At 34.3% G+C, this 21,844-nt stretch overlaps 1 protein-coding gene across 1 annotated transcript in view; it reads right to left on the reverse strand.

The window, feature by feature from the left end:
• Positions 1-21,844, reverse strand: part of LOC105254895 (furin-like protease 1) — a 211,154-nt gene that overhangs the window by 14,210 nt on the left and 175,100 nt on the right. The window contains exons 5-13 of the mRNA XM_025410086.1: positions 21,236-21,364; positions 19,973-20,138; positions 18,913-19,085; positions 13,183-13,600; positions 12,730-12,847; positions 11,713-11,794; positions 10,846-11,056; positions 8,202-8,933; positions 3,230-3,520 (exon numbers count right to left, since the gene is read on the reverse strand). Of these exons, the coding sequence (XP_025265871.1) occupies positions 3,230-3,520; positions 8,202-8,933; positions 10,846-11,056; positions 11,713-11,794; positions 12,730-12,847; positions 13,183-13,600; positions 18,913-19,085; positions 19,973-20,138; positions 21,236-21,364 (2,320 nt within the window). The remainder of the gene's footprint in view (positions 1-3,229; positions 3,521-8,201; positions 8,934-10,845; positions 11,057-11,712; positions 11,795-12,729; positions 12,848-13,182; positions 13,601-18,912; positions 19,086-19,972; positions 20,139-21,235; positions 21,365-21,844) is intronic.

Genomic DNA, 21,844 nt, shown 5'->3' on the forward strand with positions numbered 1-21,844 from the left:
TTTAACCGTCCAGTTAGCTAAGCATTATGGGCGTATCAATTAATTATCTACGAACGTTTGCGGATCAACATACGTGGTTTTTCATTATTATAGTTAACAATGTTTTGAGCAAGTTCTATGTCGAAAATTTGATATTACTGTCTTCGAGGCCGAATGTGAATGAGCGACATTAAACCGATGATCCAATTTGCTCCAAAAAAAAAAACATTACAAATTAAATATTTTTATTTCGTATGTAATATAAAATATTTATATAAAGAAAGAAAATTTCATATTTCAACAAAAAAAGAGAAAAAGAGTAATAAACTAGAATGTTTTATTAATTGTTTACTGTCCAAATATGTTCGCAAAATTTCACTATATTTTTATCATTTACATTTTAATTAAATTATTAATTCACATTTAATTAAATTATTTTATTTAATTTTATAATTTACATTTTATATTAAAAATTGTAAAAAAATTATATACCGTTTGCCATGTCCATGAATATTTTATATAAGAACAGACCGTGTTAATCTTCAATGTAAAAATTTCTAGATGTCATCTTAATAAACCTCGAAGTTTAACGTGCGCCCAAAATCCACACGCGGCCTCATGTACTCCGTTCCCAACTGTGTACATAGGTAGCCGGAGAACCTCCCTGTAGCTTCTGTAGTTTCGGCAGTGCTGATAGCTTACCGAATACTCTGTTGGAGGGATGCGGAGTGCTTATGAAGCGTGGAGGAAAGTTGAAGGTTCAGAACAGAATGCGAGAGAAAAGCTGATAGTCGGATGTTGAGGAAAAGGGACATAGACTGACAGAAACAAGAAGAAGAAAAGAGAAAAAGATAGAGAGAGAGAGAGAGAGAGAAGGAGAAAGATTGCGTATTATCATGCATATAAATATATGCAAGAGAGAGAGAGAGAGAGAGAGAGGTGAAAAAAAAGAAGTGGAAGAAGGCGAGAGAAAAATTGTCTCCCTCCGCCTCCCTGGAACACGTTAGAGCCACTTCATCGATCAAAATCGATGATATGACCAAAGTGAATTGTAACTCTATCGGGTGTACTATAAGTTACGCGAGGCGATTTTTCCAGGAGAGACAGGATGCGAGACCGGACATAGCAGGTCTCGCTAATGGCAGTTGCGCGATGATTCCCTGTCACATTTTTTGTCTCGTACAAAATGCTTCATATGATGAGTCATATATGCGAAACGGAAATATTGTTATATATGGTCGGCTCTGACCGAAATACTGAGCAGAATTGGGCAAAAATACATCGCATTTATATATGTCGTATCACACATATCATCATCGCGCGAAGTTTTCTCCCTCTTAATATTCGAAAAAATTAAGAAACTCTGGTTCTCGTTCTTTGAAGAAGTTTAATTGATGCGCGGCTTCCAATTATTATGGGACTAGATGATAATAAAAATACTATCGGTGAAAAAAAACCAAAACTAAGCTCCTATTGTGCATCTTTGACATTAAAAATAATAATATGCTATTTCTCGTAACGTGTCGAATAGAATTACAAATACAATTGAAGAGACGGATATGATGGTCTTGCGATTAATATACGGATTATCGTATAAAAATCGAACAGCTTCACAATGTATTTGTCAAAACATTGGTCGTTTACCCATTTCTGCTCCATTCAACATGGAGGAAGAAGATGCCACAGAAACGCCATTTCTCAAAACTTTTCGGAAGATCGCACGTAACTCCGCGAAGTATAATAAATACGTTTTACATATATTTACAAGCACGTCCGTAGAGTTACGGCTATAACTGTTGTGACGATATAGAGCCAGAAAGGTTTCGTTTAGAAAAATGATGAACTCTCGATTTTCGCGTCATTATTGCAATGTTAAATATTATTTATTTATTTTTTAGTTGCTTTTTATATTTGTGATGTAGAATCTTCTGTATTTATCTTGCTTGGCTCGTTACTAAAGAAATATTGCGTTACTTTGGGGGAAAAGTTCGCCATGAAAGATAGCATAAGAAACGACGTTAACAAATCGAACAACATGCAAAGAATCACATTACCTCGCGTCCATCGAGCAAACTTGGTAACGTTGAATTTCCCGCGAGATTTTATGTCAACAATGCTGTCTTGTATAAAGCTTCCCGCAGATTTCTTTTGTCCAACACATAGTTAGTTCTGTTGAAATTTCTCTCTCTGAGATACGACATATATATATATATATATATATATATATATATATATATATATATACATATATATATATATATATTATTGTGTACTCTTCTCTTAAAAATACGATGAAGCATATATATAATCAAAAAAAAATATTCCTTTAATAAAGCCTAATTGGAAGATAGCTATATGTCAAAATTTAAACCTAGAAATAAATTCCGTCGAAAGGAAATCGAGAGTTTATCATGCATCTGGAAATAGAATCGCGCATTTCCTGTTTCGTAGCGTTGTTGAGGGTCCTATCCTCCCCGCAACAATTTCGATCAATCGAAGCCGCCACATCGACGTTCCTCTCGAGTAGAGTGTTGTCACGCAAGCCAGAACATATCGTGTCAATCAGAAGAGACTCACACACTTTCTCTCATGACACAAACAAATTTGGAAAGCCAAACCTAGTGATGCGCGTCAGCGAAGAAATCATGCTGCTGATGAGAGGAACGCTACAACGGAGTGTTTACGGGATCATCGAACTCAATGTCCATCATCTAAAGTGCATCCCTCGCTAGAATGATAGAGGACGGACGATAACCCAACTTTGATAATCTCCCGGATCTCTTCTCGAGATAACAGTAATCGGGAGAGGAGGAATAAGAGTTTTTTCTCTTCGTTCCCTTTCACGTACACGCATCACAAGTATATTAATGTCTCACGGATCACAAGGACGTATCAGGCACGCGTCGTCGACGGTCGCTTTCGCGAGTCTCCCGATGATTCGACTCGAGTCATGAGGTCAGATCGCGAACTGTCGCAGGACCGAACACGACCTGTTATCATCATGAACATCCGCGGCAAGCTCCCGGCAAGCGATCTATCGCCGAGACGCGCTGCATCGTCACGTCGCTGGTCCACGACGTCGTCGTCGTCGTCGTCGAAACGACGCTACTCGTCGCCGCGATCAGCAACCGGTCCGGTTCCGCGCCCGACTCGCTCCGACTGTCCGCCGAGGCTGGCCAGCTGATGATCAGCTCCCGCCAGTCGGGCACGCCGGTCAGGTAGGCTAGAAGGAGTAGTATGAGGCACCCACCTAGGCACCTGCTGCCCCCGTTCTCGAGGGCAGCACAGCCGCTCGTCTGGTTCTCCGTCGTCGGCTTCTGCACCTCCGGATGGGAGACCCGGTTCACCTGCTGGCTGCCTGTCCACGGATCGCCCTCAGTGTCCACGGCGTTGTGCCGGACATTGTTCGAGGCTGCATTGTTGTTCTGAACCACGTCCGGGTGAGCCACCGGCGGTAACGGTTTGTCCTTATCCAGCTCGTCGTCCATCTCCACCGAGGTTTCCGTGCCGAAGAATATCAGCTTCCAGTCCTCAAGTGTATCTGAAACAACATCGGCGAATTTATTAGCGAGATTAAAGATAATAATTATTAATGAGTATATCGCGTTGAAGATATTGTGCGTGAAATTTGATTGCATAAATCAGAAATAGAGGGAAACACATGTGTATCTACCAGAAAAGGAAACTGAAGCGAATCTCGTAATGTCCTAATCAAATTAATTTATTGCTTTCTCTACGACATTTTTCTTTCCGTATAATAATATATAAGTATTGTCTTTTGTTTGTGACATTTTTTAAGCAATAGAGTTCAACGAAAAACATAAAATATATATGCGTAGACAGAGATGGTAAGATGTAAAAAAAAAAAATGCAAGCATTGAAGATACTAAACTAAAAATTTTATCGTTGGTTGAGAATAACGTTTATTCGTGTAGCAATCATGAAATAATAACTATCTACTGTTATTTTTACGTTAAATACACACATGCAGACACGATTGCAATCAACCGTAATGGATTTTACATGATACGTACTGCGGTTCCAGAGAATGGAAATGCAAGCTTTACGCATTTAAATACCGCAGCCATTTCCATGGACGAGGTTCTGAAGAATGGAGTTTAAACGTATTATTTTCATGCAATACAAAAAATATTATAAAGATCACACGACGTGACTTTTAAGCAGCGAGCATAAATTTTATGGAATATTCATTTATAAATAATCACGAAGCGCATATATAACTATTATTCCAGCAGATGCGATTTCCATTTCACATCAGTTCATTCGTTATTCATATATCTATATATCTGTCGAAAGATATGCTTTTCACTTTCTCGCAAACTATTTCGCGACCTTGTCTTCCAGTATAATGTAAAGATATTGAGTTTCGCACAGGTGAAGGTACGGTAAAATTGAAGGTTTCATAAGGTAGACGAAACGCGAGCGAAACAGCGGAAGAGATGGCGAAAACGTCGACGGCGCCGTCGGGAAATTAATAAAGCGTTACGATGCCGTGGGGAAAATTTTGTCCTAAGTTTACTCGTGGGAACAAAGAGAGAGAAAAGGAAAAAGAGAAAGAGAGAGAAAGTTGCGACTCTTGATTAAATAAGAGTTAAAAATAACCGAGTAATCGGGGGTGACTCTTCGTGCATGTTTACGCAATGAAATATATATGTCAAAAATTAAAATGCAAAGAGCTTTGCAACGAGAAGATAGTAAAAACTCGTCGATGATTATATATATATATATATATATATATATATATATATATATATATATATCGTTTTTAAATCAGGTAAAGTACATCTGTACGTTTCTATCGCGCATTGAGGGCAAGACAGAATTAAATGAAAGTTATTTTAAAAATATCTTGTTTTTTCGATTGGTTAAAGCTTATTATTAAAAGTTGATATAAAATTACCAAGTTGGTTTGTAATACACCGTAGCACAATCAAAAAAGAAATTCAAAGAATTTATTAAAATAAGAATATATATATTGAAGAATATACTGTTTTCCAAATAGTAAAATTCTTATACATCTCTCTCTCAAAATTTTTTATTATTTATTATTTAATTCAAAAAATAAATCTAAATTTTGAGAGATAGATTAACTTTTAAATTGTATTAATATTATCAAAACATAAATTTAAAAAAATTTATTATAAAATAGGAACATTGTTTTCTAAATAGTAAAGATTCGTTATTCTTATATCTCTTTGTCTCAAAATATTTCATTATTTATTATTTAAATCAAAGAGTAAATAAAATTTTTTGAAAAGTTGATTAACTTTTGTATAAAAACTGTGTTAATATTATTATTTTATTTACCTTATTAGCAGTATAGAAAAAAATAAAACTTACATATGGTTTTAAATAGAATCACTTCATGAGAGAAATTGAATTTTACAAGTAGAGACGAGCGACGATTGCGTATGAGCAAGCAGAAATCAAAGCGGCCAAAAAAAAAACAAATTCAATTTGTCGTTGACTCGTGACGAGACTACTCTCGCGTGTGTTATTTTTTTTATCGTCGTCCTGACATATAAACTATCAGCTATAATAAAGTCGTCGTTAAAGTATCCTTGTTACAGAGAGTGCAAGACGGTTGTAAAGGTGTCAAGCGTCGCGACAATTGAACGGTTGTCAATTTGACGGGAAATATCGGGAAAAAAATAATTCGCCGGCGATCGAGTTGAGAAAACTGAGTTGAGGAAAGACGGTACAAGAGGAACAAAAATATCAAAAGTCGATCGAGGCAGCATGGTCGGCTATCCCGTAAGACAATGGAACGTAAGGGCATTGTGCTCGAAGGGTCATTAGCGCGCGCGTATTGGAGAGAGACGAACCGCGATAATAATGTCTTAAGAGCGGAAATCGTCGAGTTGAGCGAGTGAAAAAAATTTTTAATCACGGCGGAAATTATTTAGCAACGATGATGAACGAGAGAGCTGCTCCATCTCCAATGATGGGCTTCGTCCGATCGTGTCGGCTTTTCCATTTCACGGCACGCATTAGCGGTTTTCGCTACCGTTCGTCGCGTTGCACTGAATTTTGAACGATTTGCGGTTCTGCGATGATCTAAAATTCGAGAACTCCGAAAAGAGATAACGAGCGCGATGCATAATAGCGGACATCATTGTAAGGATAATTTTCGCTAAATTTTCGCTAAATCTACTGCTTTGCGGGAAAGATAATTTTCAAGTAAAGTATTACTATCATGGATAAATATTTCTTGAAATATTATAATAATAGTAAGACAAGATGAATTATACGCTAAAATGCTATAGAAAATATTTAGTTATATAATATAATTTTCCTTGAATATTCTACTTTTTTTAATGACATAAAAACTAGACATATAATACGAGAATTAGATATATAAAATACTAACAGTGTCTAAAAATATTATTATATAATTTTCCGCATATATTTCGTGGAAGACAAACATGCAAAATGCAATGCAATATTTTCCGAAAGACCATGATTTATACTATAAAGATAATAGATATACGGCGATATATGCGTGTAATGCACTAGATAGTTGACGTACGCTCAGGGCTGCATATGAAACTCATCGATAACTAAGTCATTGGAAGTTTTGATTGAAGGCCATAGCATGTATTACCGGCCTCGATAAGTTTTCCTATTATCGACCTATCGCTTTCATAAGAGACTTCAATTATAGCAGAAAAAAGCAACATGAAAAAAAACAAGAAATAATAAAACAAAATCTCTATTTATAATATATTTTGCTCAGAAAAGAGAGGCGAGGTTTCTTGAAAGTTTAACATTTCGATGATGAATAACTTACAATTAAAGAAAACAATAATATATCAAATAATTAATAATATTTATATAGTACCTATGAAAAATTAATAATTTTGTTTTATTGGCTTTGAAAGTTAAATATGTATTATTAAATATGTATATATATAATTATTAAAACAAAATATAAATACAGATAATAAAATAAATTTTAATGAAAAAATATTGAAATTATTCGTGCATATTAAATTCATGCAAATGTACAATATATAGATTCGCTTCCATTCATATAATAATTAAAAATAAAATACTTTAAAGTGTAACGTGTTTTTCAATTATAAAGCAATGTATTTTTAAAGAAATTGCCGATTAAATTAACTATTTAATAATTTTCACGATATAATAAGCACAAACAATATTATTTCAAACATTATCTAACAAGAATTAAACAACAATAATAAAATTTTACTTACGATTAAATATCATCTATATTCAACGAGCTACAGAAAAATATTACACACACACACATACACACATATTCCGCGTAAAGTAATCGGCGCTTTTTAAAAATATTAGAGATTAAATGGAATATTGCAAAAAGCACCGAGAATTCTTTTATTTTCAGCTAAAGAGAAATAATTTACATAAGAAACAGAATTCTCGTCACGTTTTTTAAAACATGCAGAGATCACTCCACGCGGAACATTCTGAACTCAAGATAAAACGTGGATAAGCGAAATAATTAAAGCTTAAAGTGCGACATATTAATAACTATGGAGATAATATATTCGTGTACAAACGAAAATAATGGTGATCACACACGGGACAGTCGCAATCAGCGAAACAGCGAAACTCCAACAAAAGGCTGAATACGAAAACCAAATTCCAACGGATCCGTTTAATCTTGGGCTTTTGCATCTCTACTTTCTGCACTTTGTACGATAACGCGGACACGTGGAAACGAATGCGAAACGATCGGAAGCTGCGAAACGATTCTCTTTGTTACCCTACAAAATATCGCTCTTGGGCAACAATAGCGTATATAGATTGCCATCATTACTCACTGCGCGCGTTTGCGATTATCTGTGTACACGACGCTACATTTTTTTTTTGCAGAAATGTTTCATCAACTCTGCGTTTCGCGGTACAAATTATCACGTCCTAATTATGTACAAGCATTCGTATCTAGTTATTTAAATTTCAAATTCATTTTAACGTAAAATCTACTAAGTCGTACTATTACGTAATAAAAAATAAAAAGTTCTAATTTAGCGCACATTAAATTTTATTAAAATTTTATTTAACTTAATTTTGAAGAATTAAAATTTGTACGTACTCCATTTAAAGTGGGCTAAATCGAAATGATTAATATTTTACGCATGAATATAATAAATTTAGCTTCCGATCGTCCATCGCGTTAAATAATCGGCGCCATTCCTTCGAAGGCATTTAAGTACCCTTGTCCAATTGCAAATTCCTCGGATCGAACTGCTCGTCCTGCAGCAGATCGAGTCCCTTAGCTCTGGTAGCGTGTTGTTGGCCGATTCCGCGAGCTCCGCCGTAAACTGGATATAACTGCTGGATCTTGGGGTATTGCTGAAATACCGCTGGGACCTTGTTCGTGGCCGCTTTCGCCGGCGGCTCCAACAAGATCAGACCCCTCTGAAGGGGTGAGGCAGTTGCCAGATCGACGATCTTGTGCCTATTCGTCGTCGTGGCTTGCGTTTTCGTCGTCGCGACGACTTGAGTCACCGTGCTGGTGATCGGACTCGGTGTACTTCTACCGCGCGGCCTCGACGTGATCAAACGTACATCCCCGATCGCGTTATTAGGCCCTTTGTTCAGCCCGGTGAGACCTCGCAAGGTCTGAGCGGTAGGCTTGGGGCTTGGTCGACTGGCCGACTTGCCGTTCTTATGCTGACCACGAGCCTTGCCCTTCCTCTGAGACTGAATCTGCGCGTTCACCACGTAAGGCGGGCTCAGGCTGCCAGATTTATCAGACTTGTGCTGCGTCTGTTTGTTCTTCGTCGGGGCATTCTGATTCTTCGAAAAAGTGGTCTCGCGTGGTTTCACCAATGGCCTTCTGGGCATGCTCATGCCAGCGGGATTGTAAAGAGCGTACTCGGTTCGATCGGGCAGCGTCGCAGTACCGTAGAAGATCAGCGCCCATTCGTGCAGAGTAGCGCGTCCTGATCCGGAAAGCGTCCAAGAATGCAGCGGAAAGAAAGCGGACGTCATGATTAAAGGGAAAATATAAAAGCGATGTTATGCTCGCTGGTATTATTAAACATTTATAGATGACCATAGAGCGACAAAAACGAGAAAATTAAAAGATTGATGACACGTTGGTCAGGTTAAACGAATGATAGCTCGATACGCGTCACCCGAGTTCCCTAAGCGTTTTAAGAGAGTTTAACGAGAAAACTGGAATATAGTATCACTGGGGATACTCAGGAGATCTTTCTCATTCGTATAAGCACGTTGTGTTTACGGGCGATGCTGAAATACGTCTAGAGGGACGTATCATTTGCGAGGATATAAACAGCGAGATGGTTTAGGAGCGACTGAAATAGCCCGCGGTTTCTCTTGCTCCTCAAAACGCAGTTCGCGACGTTACACAATAACGGATGCGCTTTACAGCTCTATGCCGTATAGCTTAAGGGCGCCTAAGGAAATTTATGTAGCCATCGACCTTGATTAGCCGACAAGGAAGCAGTTCGAAGTGGTTTTAACGCTTGTACCTACTCGAGATCGGCCAAGAGCGGCGAAGCTTCTCTGTTATCTGCCATTAAGGGTAAAGCAGGAGTGCTTTTGCAGTAGGGCTCTGCTGTGTGCTCGAAACCGGCAATTATCTACCTCCGGGGATAATGCACCTTCTTAGGTAATCGCGTGAGCGCATAGGGCTTACGTAAGAGCCCTCCCCGTGGCGTTCTAGACACGAACTACGAGAATACCGTGGATCCCGCCGACCGACTCGGCATCGCATTGCAGAATGTGCATGCAATGCTAGGTATGTAGAAGCTATTCCACCCTGATATCACGCGTATGAATGGATTAATCCTTTGTGACGGGATTTATCTCTATAATTGAGAAGAGAGATTTCACGTTCGTGCGTTAAAACGAGTAGATTTCTCTTATGCATTTTATTCGTTTGCATGTGAGAGTTGCTGGATGTCAAAATCAGCTGGTTTCTTGTCGGCACTTTCGACCGGCAGACTGCAACTGGCAGAGAACTCGGTAACCGTGACCTTATGGCGGCACTGGTTGGACACTTGGAAACGTTATTGTTACGGCGAACAAGGTGAAGTTCTATTTGAAATTTAGATAAGCGAACGGCATTTCTGATTGCCGAGTCTAATGCCGGCATAATCTCCCAGATGCTTGTCTCTGACGTTTTAATCTAAGATTATGCTTTGCACGAGCGTATAATACTTTTCGTATGAATCTAACAATGATTTGTATAGTTCAAATAATAATTAAAAGACATTTTTTAAAACATTTAGGGCATCATTAAAGAGAATCATTAAGAACATTAGAGAACATAAAATTCTTGACACATATGTGAATTAATTGAATTTATATTAAATTTAATTTTTCTTTAATTAAAATTATTTATTAAAATCTTCCTATATCTAGAAAAATTGTGACTTGATATTTTAATGATTACTGTAAATGATTTTCATGATATGTATGTTGCATAAATCTAATAAAAGCAATGAAGTCTTTCAAGTCTTTTATATAAATTAGAAAAACTGTGGATGAGATGTAAAGACTTTGTACAGAGTGACGAGAGATTTTTCGACTGCTAAAAATAACTATAATTATTTATTTATGTTTCCGACAGATTATTCGATTAAATAAATAATTTTTCGACGATTTAACAGTGTTAGCTCTAACAATAAATGGTTAATTAACTGACTTTAGTGCTTGATTAGTTACTCTTAATTATTAGCAAAAAAAGAACAAAGACATTAAAGACATAGATAATTTCAAATCAATATTATATCAATTAATATCGCTTATTAAATCACCCGTCATTATTAATTAACATTCTTCAATGATTACACAATAACAAAATATGATATAGTATGATTAACTCACCGAAATATCGACCCTCGTTGTGAATTTCTAATTTCCAAGTTCCGTGTGGTCTTTCTCCCCACGTGTGCACCGACATAAATGGCCATTGGTTGAAGCCGGCCTTCGAAACATCGTGCGGTCTCTTGGCAAGAAGAGTACTCTTCGTGCCCTGAGGAGATGTTAATTGTATCTGGAGATCCCCTCGTCTCGCTGCCATCAACGATACCTTCGCCTATGACAAGTATATCATTGTATCATTAGTAGTACATACGAAGAATACACATCATTATCATAAATGATATGTTCTTCGTATGTATATATTACTAACATAGTTTTCGTTACGCGCAATTTTGATACATATAACAAAATTGATAAATTCTCAAATTGGTGTTATGATATTTCGAATTTATAATTAGTGTATATGTAATTCTGCTAATTAGTTAGCATAGACAAACGAGATGTGGAATTTAATAATTTTGTAACTAATAATTTTATAGAGTAATTAAGAGTAATTATAGAGTAATTATTAGAGTAATTAATTGATTTAGATTTTTTAATATTATCTCAGTTTCTTTAATTGACTTAAACACAGTAAATTATGCTATCGATACAGGGGTCATTAATGTATCATAAGTTAATTTGGGTAACAATGAAATAATTATTTGGTATATTAAATTTACTTTTTCTATATAGGCAGCGTAAAATAATAATGTACAATAATTATGAATGATAAATTAATTTTTATTCGAAGAAAAAGTAAACAATTCAATGTCAATTTGAAAAAAAAAATATTAATTTCTCCAAATGATTATTCGAGATTGTACTTTATAGCCGACTTGAAATCCGTTAATTAGCGATATCATTTGCTGAGTGACATGCTCAACTTACCTGAACGTGCTCGAGGAAATTAACACCGCTGCACTCCTTGACATGTAAGTCGAGGACCAATTGGCTCTTCGGCGGTATTGTCCTAGAAAATAAACGAAATTCAGGTCGAGTATTAAGCTCGTGCTTCACAAAATTCTTCGCAAGTACATTTTTACATGAATACATTTTTATAAATACATTATTGCCGATTTTATCGTTCGAATAACTCGGTCAAGCGTTATTTTTGCCTTTTCTCGAATGTGCTTTTAGCACGATTTTATTTCAGTAACAATAAATTAAATAGAAAGAAGATCATTTTTATTCTTAATATGTCAACATTGAACTTATGATAAAATTATATCATTTATGTTATTTTATACAAGTAAAAATATTTATATATAAATTAAATAATTAAAACATTTTTAAACAAAAATCTTAAGATAATTATAAATACTACTATAACATCTTTACTTTTCAAATAACTTATTTTATTTCAGTCTCTTTTATTAATTTAAAATATGAATGAATATTAGATCGTTTTAAAGTAATTAATTCCTTTGAAACGAATTATTGTACATAAAATTATCATACATAAAATTGAGTATAAAAAACTTTTATGCTTCATTATTTTACAGAAATTTAATTTTGAAATTATAAATTATATAAATTATGTCCATTTAATACAAAATATTATCTGCCTTCACTCGTTACAACCCTCAATAGTAGAGTTAAGTGATGTATTACACGTGATTCAAACGTGCAATTTCAGGCGAATAAAATCCATTTAACGACAGCTGAAATGCTCGAACGAATTTGTAATCCATGAAAAGCATATTTGCTCCTTTAAAGACAGGTAGTTATCTATACAGTCGAATTGATTCTCCACATTTTATTCCGAATATTTTGCTCTTTCAAGCTTAATAATTTTCTGTACAATTGTCACATCTTTCCCTAATAACTCGATCGATACTTGGAATAAGACACACTGATTTTGAAATTGCTCTCATTTATTTAACAATGCAATTTACGAGCACTTACCTGCCTGTGTGTGGCGCTGATACTTCGCATTTGTGTTGCTCTGGAACGGTTCTCCATCTTCTCGCTAAGCGTACCATGGCAGTGGCGTCCATCAGTCCGTAACCGAAGCTATGGCTCACTGTCAGACATAAAATGCGACCCCGATTGTTAAATGATTTTTTATTTCAATTAGTTCTATCAAGTAGATATATATATATATATATATACATATATATATATATATATATAATTATTGATTTATCAAGTAGGTTGATTCTAAATAGATTAAAGTATTTTTATAGAAAATTAATATAAATATTTATCAATTACATTATTTCTAAATTTTCTTTCTTCAATAAATTGAGGTGATGATTCAATTCTCTTTGTGCATCATCATGGAATTTTACTAATGATTCTCAGAATTTCTCTTTTGGGGTTTTGAAAAATTCTTTCTCCATCGACATCGGTACTCACCGTTTCTACCGACACCGTTAAGCGCCCAATCAGGTGCCTGCAAGTTCGCAGGTTTGGCAGTTCTGACCACGATGTGTTGCATGTCCCTCCAGGTGAGATCTCTATTCGCTTCTAAGGCAAGGGCGCAAATACCGGCCGCCAATGGCGCCGACGCGGACGTGCCCGTGTGGCTGCTCGTACAATGATGATGCAAATCCGTAGTGACGACCTGCTTCTCGCCGTTAGAGCCCGAACTGTAAGTGGTAGCGAGAGTGGACGAGCACGCCTCGCTATACCAGGGCACAAGGCCGTTTTCGGTCGCGCTGCTGATGGACAGAGTCCAAATGCTGTTGGTGTAGCCGTCACAGTTGCAATTGTCATGATCTCGACCACCGTTTCCGGATGCCCATACGAAGATAGAACCTTTACCATTGCGACCCTTCAAGGGTTGATTAAAAGCTTTTTAATCCGTGCGAAGTAGACTATCAAACTTAATAACTTGATATTTTTATATCAAAATATTTAGATTTCTATAAAAATCTAAAAAAAAGGAAAAGAGGTCGGGTAATTTTAAATCGCGGAATTGAAACAGCGATTTAACGAGCGTATTCAACTGCGAGCTAAAATAAATCTGACAAGTTTGATACTTTGGGTACTTTAGATGTGGTCGAATTTTTTTTACTAGCACTTGGGTTTGAGATGCTCGAAACGCTTAAGGCGCTTTAGAAGTTTAAGACACTTTGCATGCTAAAGCCGTTTTCTCTGCGCCCGTAGACACACAGTAGATGATTCGGAACAAAACCGTTATTAGGAAGTCGATGAGATTGCATGTTTAGCACTAATGATCTCCGTAGGGTCAAGACTGAATTATCTCGAGCTCTTATAACAAAAAAGTTTCCAACACTATATATATGCTCTTGTTTGAAGATTAAAAGGAAAATTTTGTTCGTTGAAAATTGAATTTCTGATTTTCATCAAAGTATTCATGCATGATTTATGAATCATGTAACACTTTAAAAGGAATTTTTTTGAGAAATTTTTCAAAAAGCAACCGAATTAATCATTGAAAACAATAATTATATAAAAAACATTAATAATAGGCAAATTCTTTCTCGATGAATATTCTTAAATAAAAGTATCACGTCATATGTAAATTTTATTGTTAAACTGCAAATTTTCCCTTTACAAATATTTTGGAGCATATGTTGTTTAGAGTTACTCTAAGATTACAGGTACTCTCTATATAATATTGGGGCTGGAGGTCCAACTATCTCATGATAAGACCAGACGCAGTGTGCTTTAGGTAACGTGTAGGCGTGACCACGAACTCCGAACTCTCTTTGAGACTCGACGTTAACTAATTCAGTAATATAGTGCTTGAGCCTTTGATCAGAAAGGCTATTTAATTGTAAAGTGATAAGGCATCGACTCGGCTGCATTAGACATCTTAGATGCGATTTATAATCATTAATTAACTATACATTATGTCTTACATTTTACGATGAATTCATGTTTCTTAGGAATATTTTTATTATATCTAAAAAAAATTCTTTTTAATGTGATCGAATAATATATATATGTATATAAAATTAATATAAAATAATAACATATAAATAATACAACTTAAAAATTAAAGCGATAAATATATTTATTGCTCGATTTTGTTTATTTGGAAATTAAAAGCCATTATTTTATTTGATTTGAGAATTAATTAATAGCAAAATTATTCTACAAACAGCGAAGGAAAGGAAAAACGTCAAGAAGTGTCAAGAAGACGAATTAATTCAGCTTGGCATAAACTGTATAACGTGCATGTTTCTTGCGATTCCATCGACTACATATGAAACCTGTAGTTAGTTACGGTTCCATTGGCCCAAGGGTAATATTATCGAACCTGTTAACAGGCTCTAGAGAGAATGTATTCATCTATATGTCGAATATAAGATAGTGTATAATCTAATACAGTTACAAGGGGAATTGTCATTGCATTAAATACCTACTGCGCAACTGTGCACGAGACCAAGCTGCTGCCGGAGTAACATAGTAGCTCGATATCATAATCAGTATCATTTGTATTCTCGCTGCTTTAATGATATAATAATACATTGAACTATATAATGTAAAACTATATAAAGGAAAAACTATAAAGGATAATATTCCGCAATTTTTTTTTAAATTGTGCTAATAATTTTATTTCTAAGCGCTACATCCAATATTATTGGTATATTAGAAAACAGATGTTTATTTTGATCTTTCTAAAAATAAAAATTCTATTTAGGAAAATATATTTTTAATAAATATGCAAATATCATGTTATGTAACTTTATTTAAGTAATATAATAAAAATTATAAATATCTCTATTAAATTAATAGAAATTTAAATAAAAAATATAAAAGAATATTTTTGAAAATTAAATCAGTGAAATGGCAATTTTTTATAATAATCTCGGTTCTAACTTTAAAAAGGCAATTTAGTTCACGTATAGTAAAGATCGTGAGTAATAAAAAATCGCGAACAATAAAAATCGATTCCTGAGAATACAGATATCAACATCGTATCTTATTGTATGGAATATTTGAAAAGAGATCACGAAAGCAATCTTGACGGAATGACAGCCATTTAATATCACAGATGTTTAATATTGCTGCCGGGAAAGAATTTGAAGTATTGCTCATTTCATTACTCGTTGATCCCATTTATGAATATTCACCAGATATAACTCTTATAATATGCAGAAATATTACTGTAGTTACGTTTTTATAAGAAAACGCTATATAGTTGTAACTTATATGCTTTAAAGTTTTACGATTTTATGATTTTATTTTAAAAGTTTGTCTTTTATATGTATATCAGTTTATGAAGTTTTTTAAATTCAGGAAAAATTTTCCTCCATTATCTTTAATTAATATAATTTCATATATATATATATTTAATTAAAATAATTTTCTATTTTTATATATTTTATCTTTTCTGTTTGCATTTTCGCGTTATTTGCTTTACAGTATACAAATGCAAATTTACGCAATACATGGCTTATCTTTTAGAAGAGACTATTACGCTCTTTTGTAAATTTTGGTGAATGCACCTATGTGTGACCATTTCCTCGATATGTTTCACCAGTTGCCATATATTTCAACTAGTTTTGCATCGACCATATTGACATTTGCATATATTTTACGGTCACGTCGCCGTCGCTGGCAGCAAGTTTAAAATGGTAATACGTTCTAACGCGGCTCGAGTCGGCCAGTCGCTTAAAAGCACCCAATTAGAAACTTTCTGAAGGCTGACCTCTCTCGCCGAGAGCGAGTCTATTAAACCAGGTCTAGCTGCAGGAGTTCTTCGTCGCCGTTGCTAATTGAATTACGTCTGTCATCGTTCTGTCGACGCCTGCGATGCCGTCGTCGAAAGAAGTCAATCGTTTACGGGGAGTCAAGGTGTGATCAATCAAATGATAATGCAGATGATATTAATATAATATTATATTATTATATCTTTTCTATATATTAATTTAGTTCTTTTCATTTTTCTTTTCATTGTCTCACAGATTGTATATAGATCACATATTTTTGCCAAGTTTAACTGAAATTAGGTGGCCCTAATGAGCCAGTACTGATTATTCATGTGACTTGAATAAGATAAAATTAATGATATTTTGAAGCAATTATCATCCGAGGCTATTTCAACAAGTTTTGCAGTGTAAAACAGCATTTAATCATAAAAAAACTCTAATTAAAACTCTCAGTATTTCAAATTACTGGCAACTATGCAACGGGAAGCTATCGCGAAATAGGTCACTCGGTTCACACGGATAACAGAAATGGACAGTACCGAGGATCTTTACCGGAGTTTCTCAACAGTTCTTGATGGCTCATCTTAAATGCTAGATGTCTGCACTTTAATGATCGTTACTTGAAGTAGAGGGTCTCTCAATGCTAAAGTTCACCGTTTTAGGATCGCGATAAAGGGATGCCGCGAACGCGATCGAAGAGCCGCGTCTGCACAAGGCGTACACATCGAGATGACAATGGCCATTGTCGCCACTGAAACTCTCGGAAGATCTCGGAAAATGCTTCTGCGTGATACATTTGTGCGAATTTCATTTCGTTTTGCGACGCGGCTGTTCGAGCACGAATTGCATTAATAACGAACAGATGAATTTTTCTTTCTCGCAGCAAATGAGATTCGAAGAAGAGCAATAAAATATTTGCATCTGAATAATAATATATTTTCTAATGCTATTTTCACTTCTATAACGCCACCATAATTGATATTAGAGTTGGACGAGAATTCTTATTTTTATAAAACTATATTTCTAAATAATTCAAAAGATAAAATATAAATATGAATAGAATAAAATATAAATATAATTTTAATACAAGTATTTGTAAGATATTAATTATTTATATGTAATTATTTATAAAAATTTGACGTTCTAATCATAAAATATCCTTTAAGAGAAAAAATATAGATAAAAAATATATATATCGAGGATATTATTGGAATTATATAAAATTATTGAATAAATCCTTATAATTATCTTGTAAATTGTAAAATGAATATTCGCACCCATTGAATGAGTTTCGAAGAAATAATAACGGAGCTTACAGTGCTTAAAACAACTTCTTCTCCGACTTGTTTGGTTCTACAAGGAAAACCATTAACAAGTTAAACGTATTCCTTTGGCGCGAGATATAAGAAATTAGGAGGACGATAATTGAACTCAGGAGTTGGTTAACTCCAATCACGAGAGCTGTTAAATTCCTTTTTTACTCTCGAACAAAGATTTCAACCGATGAGAGTAATTCGAGAATAATTCCCGAGGAATTTCGATTCGTAGAAAAATCATGGAAGATCAGAACGTAATGATCTTCAGTTACGTGCGAACAATTTCTCGCTTCGGCATTTCAATACTGCAACGTCGCATTAGATAGTTCATCGATCGGCGTTTGATATATTTTCGCACTTGTATCAATCTTCCGAAAGTTTCGAAGAGAATCTTCGATTAAAATTTTCAATTAAAAATCCTCGAATATCCCTCTTAATCGATAGAAGAGAGTTTTTCATAGTATTTCGAATATTTGATTCGAAATTTATACAACTAATATTTTTGTTTGTCTGCAATGCATTAACAGAACATAAGTGTTGTAATATCAAGCTTGAAAATTCCCTGCAGCTTGATGTTTGAGAGTTAAGGAAGCGTCTTGAAGCAACCAAGAAGCTTCCGTTTCGTACAGGGATACCTTGCGGCTAATTGCATTTACCTTGTCATAACGCGGGAAATTATAGCGAAGAAAATTGCAGTCCTAAGTGGATTACGCTACTACATCGAAGTTTGAAGCTCTGAGATAGACGTACGGCTTCTTTTCAGATCGTCAAAGACGTAAAAGATATGGTAATTAAGATTATTATTATACGTAATTACATATTATTTTTATATTATTATGTAGAAGAATCCTTGATTTTTCAATTAGGCAAATAGTGTTTAATTTGGATCAATTTGCGAGACATCTTGAGTAAATCTTCCGCGAATGAAACTATTTTTTTTTATGAGAAATACTTTGACTCGCTTGCCAAAAGTAAAATAAACAATCCATTTTATTCGATTTTCGTATTTCACGATTTAAAAAATGTAATAGAGTTATACTAAAAAATAATTAATTTAGAAAAAAAAACATTTGGATTTAATTCATTTGTGGTCAAATAAATCCGCGAAAAAAATAAAAATAGAATTTCCAGTGGTGAACACTCACTTTGGTAATTCCCTCGATGAAAGCTCTGGTGGCCAATTCGCCGGGACCATCCACAGTTTTGCCATCGTCATCCGGTCCCCATGACGCGCTATAAATATCGATGTGTTGGGGATTTAGGCTCAGGGACCTTGCTTCAACGGCATCCGTCACGTCGCCGTCTAACATTCGAACACCTGCGCACGAAAATAGAATTACGAGAAATTAAGAGGCGACATTATATGATAGTACAATGACAGTATTGATTTTTTGACATAAAAAATGAATTTTGCACATGCATATTGTCAATTTATATGAAAATTGTCAACCCTAGTGTCTAAGAATATTCAATATATATACATGTATGTGTATCAAGAATCTCCGCATGATTAACATGCATGCATTTCACGTTTGTGTTAATTATCCCGCACAATTCCCGCGGCATGCGAAACGGAAGATCCAATTTACAAGATCGGAATTGGGCATCGTGCACCGATTTAGATCGGTCCCGAATGTAACACACGTAACAGACTATTGCCAATCCCGATTCTAATTCGAAAATGATGCCATCTCGCAATATCAATTTTGCATATTACTGGCGCATGTCGTTCGTAATAACGCATTTCGAATTTCAACACCAACTTCGCTATTGCTAATTGAAAATGGAAGTGTGGGATTTAAATAATTGCTCTGTTGAGAGAGAGAGAGAGAGAGAGAGAGAGAGAGAGAGAGAGAGAGAGAGAGAGAAATGAAACTGTCATTTCTAACGAGTCAACATTTAAATATTTTCCTTCCTTATTCTTCTCCTTTTCTATAAATTTGTTGCTATTTTATTCTGATCTTATTTCAAAATTATATATATAAAATAATAATTAAATTTTTATATTATTTCCGCAATGCAATCTCAAACATTGTAGAATATATCGTAATCATTAAACTCTCATAATTCAAGTTCACATTTCAAGTTATACATATGTAGAAAATTTTACATAATGTACAAAAAGTCCTTTTAATTCCCAGTGCATTATATTATAATATAATTATAATATTATAAATATTAAGTGATGTTTTTCAGGATACTCACCACCCACGCCAGCTCCAAAAGCAACACCTACGGCACAGAGAGAATTGTTGGCAGTGGCTGCGACCTCTCCAGCGCATCTGGTACCGTGTCGATTGCTATCTACCAGATCATACCTTGGCATCGGATCCTCATCGTGACTGTTGACGTCGTAACTCGCTTGTGGATCCTGCAACGGAAATCGTCAGGGATAATTAAAATTTATGCATTTCACAGCGAATATCATTTGCATTATTCCGTTTCTATTTTAATAAAAATCAGAACTCGCAGATAAAAGATTTACTTGAAATAATCATGACAAGAACAAGTAATGATAAAAATACATGTGATATATAATAAATTGCTTGCACAGAAAGGTTTTGAAAGAAATTTATCTGAAGAAATTAGATTTTTTTCTAGAGTAAAGAAAAATATTTATAAGAAAATAGAAAATTATTAATTACAATTTTTGCAAGCAATAATATAATTTTTCCTCCTTACGTAAGAAGTTTTATTGCAGGTGTAATATTTAATCATGAATATTTTTGAATTTGGAAATTTTTTCTCATTGTCAGTATAAACGCATTTGTTTGCATGCTGCATAATGAGAAATACAAGTATGAAGGAACATACATATAAATTTGCGTAATCAGAGCAGCGCATTAAGGCGCAGCATCGCAGCGTATGTGTTTACTGGCTGATTAATGCGATTCACTTTCTATTGCGTGTACAGATATCTCTCATTCAATGTAATCATCCGCGAATCAATAGTTACTCGTCATACACATGCATATCCCTTCTAATGTTTGTACTCCCATATAACCAATATTCGCAATGCTTCATGCCTTCATCTGTCGCACTTTATTGAATATTTCGCCGGAGTTTTTTTTTTCACATTTTGCCTCAGTGAATATAAAATGTATTGGACTGATGTATATTCCATGATATTAGGCAAATATTAAGCGCTTGCGTTTTTTTGCATATTTACGAAAATTCAATCAGAGAGAAAATTACTTTATATGAAATTACTGTAACTGCCGTGAAAAATTACAAAATGCGATTTACTCAAATGTAAATTCTTTAGTTTGCAATATTTTATAAATAGAAGCTGAGTGTGAAATGCAATCGCGTATAACACACATACACACACATCATCTTTTAATATTAAAAATATGATTATTTCATTATTTTATCCTGGTAATAAGTTTTATCTAAATCGAGAAGTCAATTAATTTTAAAAACATATTAATATAGACAAGAGACATACATATAGACTAAGATACTCACATAATTTTTAAAAAGATCTGGATGATCTTTTTCTAATCCGTCGTCGAGAATTGTGACCACGACGCCATTTCCAGTAATTCCTTCGGCCCAAGCACCCTGCACGTTCATATCCAATCCCTTCCCCCTATTCTAAAAAAAAAAATATCCAATACTTTCGACAGGCAATAAAAAGCTTTATCTACGATATAAATGTCAACGCTTTTTCTAAATTGATCGAGCTAATTTATTTTGTATTGTTCGCGTTGATTACATTATATAATTCTTTCGAAGAAGTCGTATTAGAAAATGTATATAAATATAAATATTTTAATATCGATGATAGCAGAAGAATTTATATAATATTTATTAGAATTTATATAATATTTATATAATATTTATTTATTATAATATTTATATTTAGCTAAATTATAGCTAAATTAAATGTAAGTCTTTCAATTGAGAAATATTATCCATATAATGCACTTTTTTCCTACATAATTATAAAATTAGATATTTAAAAAATACATATTACTTACTAAATTTCTCATATCATATTTTTAATAATTCAATTATGCAAAATTGCGTACATTTATTTATCTATGCAATAAAACGTATTAACCTTATCATTTA

The sequence above is a fragment of the Camponotus floridanus genome, unplaced genomic scaffold, assembly GCF_003227725.1.
Source record: "Camponotus floridanus strain SB8 unplaced genomic scaffold, Cflo_v7.5 scaffold3, whole genome shotgun sequence".
Classification (NCBI taxonomy): Eukaryota; Metazoa; Arthropoda; class Insecta; order Hymenoptera; family Formicidae; genus Camponotus; species Camponotus floridanus.